The 10024-nt window shown below is 37.2% G+C and overlaps 1 protein-coding gene across 1 annotated transcript; it reads left to right on the top strand.

Moving 5' to 3' along the window:
- Positions 1 to 7378: 7378 nt before the first annotated feature.
- LOC129791114 (uncharacterized) lies at positions 7379 to 9273 on the top strand. Its single transcript, XM_055829068.1, has 2 exons — positions 7379 to 7436; positions 7690 to 9273. Exon 2 carries the CDS (start codon positions 7740 to 7742, stop codon positions 8664 to 8666), a length of 927 nt encoding a protein of 308 aa, XP_055685043.1. The 5' UTR covers positions 7379 to 7436; positions 7690 to 7739; the 3' UTR covers positions 8667 to 9273.
- Positions 9274 to 10024: the final 751 nt, after the last annotated feature.

Here is a 10024-nt window from a genome sequence, read left to right on the forward strand (position 1 = left end):
GTGGTTTTTGGGATATATCAAGCAAGTATCGTAGTATGAAGAAAAGCAAATATACCTATTTTGTAGGAAATTTTCTGGCCTACAACTTCCTCATATAACACTTTTCTCTATCTTGATGAGAAATGAGTGAATATTTCATTTTTCTAGACTCTTTAAAAGTGGCCAAATTACCCCCAAGCACGGGTAATAAATTATTAAATATGAAAATTTTTGGACAATAAAAAAATTTATTTTTCCGATTATTTTACTAGAAGATAGGATACTTGTCTAAGATTCATTTTTAGTAATTTGCCAGATAAAAATATTTATCAGAGCCTCAAACTTAAACATTTTTGAGAACCATAAACGAGCATAAACAAAGAGAGGCCATTTTTCAAATTTTCGTAAATTTCTTTTTTTAGCTAAAATTTTTTATCCTACTTTGCTTACAATCGTTAATAAATCATTAAAAGGCACAACTGTAATGAATAAATTAAATGTGCGTCGGAATAAAGTGCCGGAAAAACTTAGGTAGCCAAATTACCCCACTCCGATTTTCCGGATAAAACCATTTCCACAGGATAATCTGTTTGAGATATCGGAAAATTGATGTCACTAACGTGTTTATGAGGGATCAATGGCCCTTAGTAACGTATAAACTAACATTTAAGCGTTAAAAAATATATGAAAATGACGAACTCCTAAAATGCCAAAAGCACAATGAAAAAAAAAAAAGATTTTTATCAAATAAAAGAAAATCTAATTAACAAATTTTCCTCAAACTGGGTACGATTGGTTATCTCTATAGGGAGTAGGTATATACTGTGAAGAAAAGAATTTTCTAGCATTTGAGATAATGCCATATTTTTAGAAATCAAAAGTGATCAAATTACCCCGTCTTCCCCTACGTAATTCCCCGAAATATTGGAAAATTAATAAATGAATTTAATCAATTTCAATAAAATATATTAAATTAATTTTAAATGAGCACATTTGTAACGTTTTCCACTCTTTCTCACGTGTTTTATCATCACTGTTGTACAAGTGATTTACTCCCAGAGCTTGTGTAGACGATTATGCTCGGGGAAATTGACCGTAAATGCGTGTTTTTGTACAGCGCGCCGAAGTTTGTTTCCTCTGTGCAGTCATTGTTTCTACCATGGCACTTAATGCGCTTCCCATAAATTGCCCACAAATGTGTAATCAATGTTATACGTGATAGTGAAAATTGTATTTTTTTCTCTCTCCTCTCATTGATCACTGCGCATGTTGTTAATGATGGTAAACGCGTGCCCGAGGATGGGGAGCACAAAAGAAAATGGATTTGATGGTCAAGATCAAGTAATTTTGGTGATCTTCACTATGAGGTACCACGCGTACAGGAAAAAAAGACGTCAAATGAAAGAAATATGATTTAGGAATTGAAAGCTGTATAATGAAAGTAAAATTTGCGATCGCGATGGGGGCAAATGGGTAAAGCATACAAAAAAGACACCGACAAATTCCTTGTCGTTTGGCAATTAATGGAATTAGCAATTGTCCATTATGGGAAAAACTATTGCAATTTTCTTATTTAGAGTGAGTTTTAGCGAATAATATCAGAGTGCAGTGATCACTTTCACTCCGATCATTGTCCCAATATTTCTTCGATTCAATTTTATATTTAATTCTTCTCAATGCATTGAGATCATTGAGATCACTTAAAAGATCACTGAAGAATAAATCTCTCGATGATTGCAAAAATAATTTGAGTTTAGCAGCAAAAAAGAAAGGTTTGAAAATTATGTGAATTGGGGGCGTGGTTTATAGAATCTTTTAACAAATTAACTCCTGTTGAAAATCTGCTTGATCTTTCTTGAATCTCTTAATGATCCTCTGCAATATTTCCCCTACTTTGTGTATAAAACATTTTCCAGGCACAAAAATGAATATATTCCTTTTCTCTGCCATGAATTACATATCCTCAATATCTGATAAGTGGGATATATTTTATAATTCCTCCCCATTCAACGTTTGAAATGATCTCCGGGTGATTTTTTTTGGCAAATTGAGTAAATTCGTGAAATGATGTAAGTGCTGTGAAAAATTACCTTTTATATCCGCAATTTATTTGTGAATGATAAAAGAAAGAAACCCCAACTTTGATCGAATTCAAAGCAAAAAGAATCGCTCCAGATGGGAAGAGTTGTTGCCTCTAATTTATTTCCTCAATTTCACTGTATTGCGGTGAAAAAAAGAGATCACTCACCATCAAAACATATGTTTTATCTTGATGAACACAAAAGTGCTCTTTAGTCTTCATTTCAATGATTTTTGATTTAAAGCAAGTGAAATAGACATCTTATGCTTGCAAAATGTTAATGATTCCATCTCTGAAAAATGAATTAAAAAACCTCACTACATTCAAGAGGGGTGGGGAGGGACGCGATGGAGAGATTCCAATTTTTTTTGGTTAATGGAAAATGATTTTCTTCTTACGTTTGGAACTATTTGAGCATAATTCACAGCTTGAGGCATACAGAAGATTTAGTATATTTTTTGTTCATGAAAACTTTCTCGTTCTCTTCATGAAATTATTCCAGCGCATGTTTTATGATTGCAACTGAATTGCCTTAAATTTGGCATTCATTGAGCATTTTTTAATATGTACAAAAAAAAAGGTTTTTTGACTTCACTTTGAATTAGATCATTTGTATGATTATTGACTTTACGTGGAGCATTTTGGGCTGAAAAATCAAATTTTTAAGTGAAAATATTCATAAAATATTCACTGAATTGGGAAATTTTTGTAGATTTTTCTCAAGATAATTTTCATTTAATTTATCTTTAGGGGAAGATTATGGTAATAATTCAAAATAAATTTTACTGAATTAATTACGGACTAAACTTCCTATAATATTTTGGAATTCTTTTTAATTAATTAGGTGTGTAAATTAAATTTCAAATATTCTTAAATGCTCTTACTTAATCCAGATTTGTCCAGGAACTTTTTTTCACGAAGTTTACCTACAAAATTGTAAAATACCTGACAATGAGATACCAATTGTCATAGCCAGGTACTACGATTCAGACTTATGGGGTGGGTCCGTCCGTACGACCCCATGGCCCACGAGTAACTGAGCCAACCGTACTACGGTGGTTGGGAGAGAGAGTCACCTTAAGACTCCCGCCAACCCCACACACATAAGCCAATCTGTCCTATACCATGACAGTTAGTACCAGCGGTACTACATTCGGCCATTCCTGACTTTTGTGACGTCCTCGGCACAAGCTAGGAAAAGCAAGACAGATTGACCGAATTTTCCCGTGATCTTCGACCAGTATACTTCGCAATGAATGCGATAACAACTGCGGTCCTTTGTATAGAGTACAAGTCTGTATTAGACAACAACTCTTTGCACAAACTGAAGATCATATCAAAATGTTCCAGTGGAACCTCTTCCGACCAGTATACTTCGCAATGAATGCGATAACAACTGGGTTTATGTGTTCTAGAGTGCAAGCCCGGCACAGTGGACAACAACTCTATAGACAACTGGAAGAATATATCAATTGTTCCTAATGGAACCGTACCTGGTAGTCCAAGTACACAAGGGTTCTGTTTGATTTAGTACGCCAGTGCACATGACACAAAATCATCACACCCATGAACCTACAGAAGGTTCTCTCAACACAGCTTTCGCCATGTTACTTGTTTCTCATGGAACATATGTCTAGACTTAGCTTACCCAGTTCCAGGAACCGTAAGCTCGTTCCATAGAGACTAGTGTCTCCGAGAAACCATTCGCCGTATGACTAACTGGATTGATGTTAATCAATACGACATTTCAGGTTTTCAACGTAACAGGCCCACCATGCAAGCATGATGCCTCTCCGCGAAAACCTCGTCATGCTTTATCTACACCAGTATCATTTACTCACAGACTCATGATTTGTCTCTCTATACCATCCGATCAACGAAGACTCATGAATGTTGTCTTTAGTATTAACTGGTTGCATAGATACATGACCTGAATGTCTTGTCTAGCTTACAATGCGTCCATTGATCGCCCAGACTACATTCCTATTCATCCATTCTACCATATCTACTGAGACATCAGGTTGGTTCTATGGATGCTTGAAGAGCCAGTTTATCACAGTATTTCTACTGATCACATAAACATAGTGAATTGCTCTTCCGTGTGCACAGGCACCTTTCTCTTCTCCTGATACCTCACTATGCAAAACCATAATTCCAGAGAACTTCTCTTCGCCCAGGTATCCTCAAATGCTATGGAAAACATCGCTCAGAAGAGAACCTACACTTTTGACCCAAAGCCATCTATCAGTTTCACCACAATTCATACTTCACAGTGAAACAACTCCTCCCTGTACACAAGAACATTACTCTTTTCCTTTTGATACCCTATTGTACACAAAAACAATAAAATCAGAAGACTTCCTTCTTCTCAGGTATCTAGTGCTTCAGTAACATCTACCAGCAGAGGATCATCGCTCATCACATTACGCCTCTTGTCAGCTCTTGCCACCTTGTCACGCTATAATTACATATGCCTCTCGGCCTACCTTGACCTTGTGGAACCCCTGACTTAACAACCTTCTAGAACACTTCATCCTTCCAACTGGATAATCTATCATACAATGAGAGACTACAATCCAATTCTCCCTCCATTCGCTGAAGAATACTTCCCTTCGAGAAGGTTCCTTTCTCAGAAAACTCTTGATCGCTTTCGCCGATCCTCTATTCTTCTTCTTTTTTTTTTTATTATTTCAAATTATTACTCCTACGACTTCATCGAATCTGGCCACGTTTCCGCACGTATATGTTCCGGTGTATCTCAACGGATTATGCCAAATTTTCACCTATTGCTTGAAAATTTTTTTTTCTACTGGGACTTCCGCATAAATTCTTATGCAATTCTCCATCTTTCCCACTCCACATAAACAAAATTTTCAATAAGGAGTAAAACAAACATTAGTTTTAATTCATTCGTTTTTTTTTCATCTCGATGAAAGAAAACTTGCAATTTAGTTTCAATCATTTTTTTTTCCAATAATCGGGCTCCATCTAAAAGATGATTTCTCGCCCAATTTTGCAACTCTTAATGAATTGCTAAATCAAGGAATATTTATTCCTAAACATTTGCAAGACAATCTTGCCATTAAATTCTCTTAAAATACCATATTTATACATAAACATAAATTACCACATTAAGAGAATATCAGGGGTTGAAAAGCGCTTTTCAGGGTTAATAATTCAAATACCATGGTATAAAACATTAAAATTCAAGATTCCAAATTCGGAGAATACCACTCTCCTACCAAGAGAAAATACTTGCGATTTTCCTTCTTATACTTCTCATGCATTGCTGCATATGCTCCTTTTCGCCGCACCATCACGCGTGTCAGGGCCGCCGCACGATGCTTCGTTGGTGTGTGTGTGTGTGTCACCTTATCGCGACGAGCTGCTTCTGCTGCCTGACTCTCTGCAGCACACCCAAACGCAGCTCCTTGCGCACGCCGCTTGTCACTCACCACACACACACACGCACACACACTAGTATCGTTAAACGGCACTTTCTCTTTTGTCCAATTGCGTCGTGAAAAGACGCAATTTCTTACACTCGCGACACTTTTTTCCTTTGCGAAAACGTTTTTCGCATCGAAGGAAATCACGACGCGACTTCCCATGCCCCGAAAAAGCCCCACGAAGGACTTTTTTCCGCGCTCATTTCGCGTCTGGCAAACACAAAAATTGCCAAAATGTCACTTTCTCGACGCGACTTTCTCGGCTTTTCCGACGCGTTTTCCCACAACACGACACTTTTCCGGACAAGAAAACTAAGAACGGCACTCACGGGTGCCCCAACGCGGTTTGTCCACGCCACAAAAGTCCCAAACGATGGACTTTTTTCCGCGAATTCCATGCGGTGACGTCAAAGAGACGCCATGGAATTTTTCACTCGCGAATTTCACCTTTTTTATCACTTTTTCACGCGTTCCACTTCCGCGAACGTTATTTGGGCTGATCCCACTTCTGAAATGTAAAATACCTGACAATGAGATACCAATTGTCATAGCCAGGTACTACGATTCAGACTTATGGGGTGGGTCCGTCCGTACGACCCCATGGCCCACGAGTAACTGAGCCAACCGTACTACGGTGGTTGGGAGAGAGAGTCACCTTAAGACTCCCGCCAACCCCACACACATAAGCCAATCTGTCCTATACCATGACAGTTAGTACCAGCGGTACTACAAAATGGTCTGGAAAAGACAATTCTCAAGCAAAATTCTTGAAATTCCGCGTAAAAAGTTCTTAATCTTTTCTACTAAATGTGAGGAAATTTATATAAATTCTAAGTTTCCTTTTGATCTAATAGGTAATAAATTCAGAAAATAGATCAATTTTTTAATAATTTTCATGAGTCGTTGTAAAATACATAAATTTTGCTATTGGCATTGCTAAAACACTTTAAAAATTTTCGTTGAAAACATTACAAAAACCACGCATAAGAAATTAGCGCAATTCATCAGATAAACTTCATTTATAACATGGTTTTATGGCGTTGTAAATAAGATATTTTCTTTTGTATTTTGCACACATATTTCCATTTAAAATGGAAAACATATCTCTCTCTCTCTTTGAAATATTGCGAATTTTAATTTGTTTTTAGATCACTAACATTCCTAGACTTTGTCTGACTTTTAAGACGATTTAAGTACAAGAATTTAACAGCATAACGCCAACATAAAAATGATTAACCCGTTCAAATTCATTTTTAATTTATTTTATGTATTTTTTGCAGTTTTTTCTCAGTAAAGAAAACCTAAGCGGTTACTTTTTAGAAATTAATTTAACTGCATTCCAAGCACCTTCTTCAACATATATTTTATTACATATGTAGTTTGGTTGTTTTTATTTGAATGCTCATTTAGAGATTTATGTTTGTGATTAAATTTTGCAAAAGATTCCTTCTTGCAAAAGTCGAAAAATGATTTAAATTTGTAATGAGGAGGTAAAATGTGATAATGTCTGGTGTTAAAATGTAGATGATGATTGATGCACGTTCATCTGCTGCGTGTAATCTCTCCGTGATTGCGTTTTAAGGAAATTCTTCAGGAAATGTTCGCGCAGTTTTCGTTGAAATTTTTCACGCTTCTTGGTGTCTCTGTTGATGCCACTTTTTTGTCTCTATTACCCCATTTAAAAGCCGCATATTAACAATGGAAATTAGAAGGCAACGTGTGTGTAGCTAAAATTGTCTGACCGATTGATCTGCGATTAGTGGCTGTGGTGGGTTAACTTGTATACATATCGCGCGAAAGATAGGTGGCTTGTGGAGCCCCCTCGAGAGAGCATTGCTCTGCATATAAAAGTGAACGTGATCTCCAGAGTGAGCATCAGTATTTTGCAGATTGTGGCGCAAGTAAGAGCTCGCGGGGAGATACAGTTGGTGAGTACTCATCAATTTCGATTTTCACAAACGAAAGTGATATTTTGCGCATAAAACTTGGGATTATGCATAATTTCCCTTCTTGACCGTCTGTGTGATCATTTGAAAATTTATAGTGTTTGAGTGTCGTGAAAGTGATCTTTCGATTTCTCCCGCCATTGTTGGTGCGCAAAAGCACTTGCAGTGAGAAAATCCTTTTAACTCTTTTTCCACTTTTTTTCTTCTCTTCCATCCCCCAACTTCGTGCTGATAGATTGCTGATACATTTTGTGTAAAAGAAAAGAAGAATTTGAAAGCAACAAGATGAGGGTCACAACACTCTTGAGTATTGTGCTGTGCCTGGTTGTAGCTGTATCTGCACGATCACACCACAAAGCGTCGAAGAAGAAGGACTACGAGTACGACTACAGTGGTGACTATGCAGGGAACAATCATGCATCATACTCATCTGTTGCTGAAAGTCATGGAGCTTCTGCCAAATCAGGCTACAGTGCAGGCAGTGGATTGCGATCAATCGCCCAGGGATCGGCGGATCAAGCTAATTCAGCAGTGGCGAATCAACATGCAGCCGCCAAGCAAGCAGCCTTCGTTGCGAAGAATACCCTGGCACAGCAGGCAGTTCAGGCGTCAGCTACGGCACAGGCTGCACTTGCAGGCAAGCAGGTTCTACTGCAGGGTTTGGAGCAACAGAGCATAGAGGCACATCAGGCACTTGATAGTGAAATCCAGCAGCTGCAGCAGGCTAAGAGATCCGCAAAAGCAGCCCAGCAATCAGCTCAGCAGGCTCTCAATCATGTTGCTGTCCTCACGGCTGCTCTCAACAATGCCCAGTCGAGTTCGGATCACGCACAACAGGCTGCTACAGAAGCTGCTGCAGAGCTTGCATCCCAAACAGCAATGGTTGGTACTGCAAAGGCACGCCTTGAGTCCATTGAGGAGCAACTTCATGCAGCCAGGATTGATTTTGAAGCTACACAGGCGGCTGCTGCAAAGGCTGCTGCTTCAGCACAAGAAGCCCAAAATAATGCTGCTGAGGCTGCTATTCATGCCCAAGTTCACACACATGACAGCATTGGGCATGGTTCCGACACCAGTGATCACCAAATTGAAGATGTTGCCACAAATCACAACTACGGTGAATTTCAGCCATCATCGCCATCCCATTCGCAGCATTCGCATCAAGACGCCACATCGTATCAGCAGCAACAACAGTACCTGGCTGGTTACTAGCAAAACCACCCCCACCCTCCCCAAATTCGCCTCATCTAGTATTATATTTTATTATTTATTTTGCATAGAAGAGAAAGAAAAAAAGAAACCCCAAGAGTCTGTTGAACTCAAGCTAAACAGGTGCAATACTCCATCGTGATGAAAGCTCTCCTTTAAATAATTTTTACCTTTATTTCTTTACAACGGAAACCAAAAAAAAATCAATCACCCAGTTAGTTTCTACATTTATCTCCCACTTTTCATCCTCTCATACCGCATCTTTTCTCTTTCCTCGCCATTTCTCTCTCTCAAGGCAGCATCCCATGGCCAAGATCTTCATCTCACACGAGGTCTGCGCGGTAAAACTGGTATTAAGTACTTTCGACTTATTCATCATCATTTATTGTAAATCACTTCACATAAACACTTTTACTTTCGCATGTTCGCATTTATTGATTGTTGTAGGTAAATAGAGAATATTGTGTAGTAAATATATAGAACAATTGAATAGACTTAATGAGTTTAGTGATCATAAGATGCTTCTCTTTTTTTTTTATTAATAGATTGTTACCATCTGTGAAGAGTTGGAAAAAGAAATGATATAATAAAATACAAATTAAAAAAAAAATGATTGAAAGTCTGATTTTATTTTTATGCTCATGTTTTCCCTAAAAGCTTTTTTTTATGGTTTTTCTTTTTAGATTTTTATAACAAAGCTTGGAGAAGACAGGGTTTTTAGAATTTAGATCCAGAACAGGACAATAGAACACATCAAATGGAACAATTACTGCTTTCATTTGAGTCCTTTTTGATATAAAGTAAGTGAATAGAGCATTATTTATGGTCGTTTTATTTATTTCTTTAAACGCCATTTTGATTTTTTTAAAGGACGCTCAAAATCATCCAAGAGATCTAAATTATTAGGAAGTGTTTCTGATGTAATTCAAGTAATTAATTTTTAATTCTAAATTGAACAATAGTTCCCTAGTTTCTCTATAAAATTAACTCAACGCCATTTTGATTTTCCCAATGGACGCTTAATGCAAAATCTTCTATATAATAGAATTCTAGCTATTCGAGAGTTGTATTCTGATTTATATTCTATTTTTGCATTTATTTTGGACTTCAAGAAACTTTTTTTTAATCATAAATACAAATTATATTTTTTCAAAATGGCGATTTGAGACCTTTATGGGTTTTTTTAGGTTATTTAATTTGTTTGGAAAAAATTATGTAAAGAAAAATAATTTTGGCGGGAAAATTATCCCGATTTATCAAAGACTTTTCCTCAGACAATTTTATATTTCTCCACCCCACTCATGCTATGTGGATAAAATATCCAACTTGATAAAATGTGTCGTAGGAGAATCCACAGGTTA

The sequence above is a fragment of the Lutzomyia longipalpis genome, chromosome 1 (assembly GCF_024334085.1).
Source record: "Lutzomyia longipalpis isolate SR_M1_2022 chromosome 1, ASM2433408v1".
NCBI classification, from domain to species: Eukaryota; Metazoa; Arthropoda; class Insecta; order Diptera; family Psychodidae; genus Lutzomyia; species Lutzomyia longipalpis.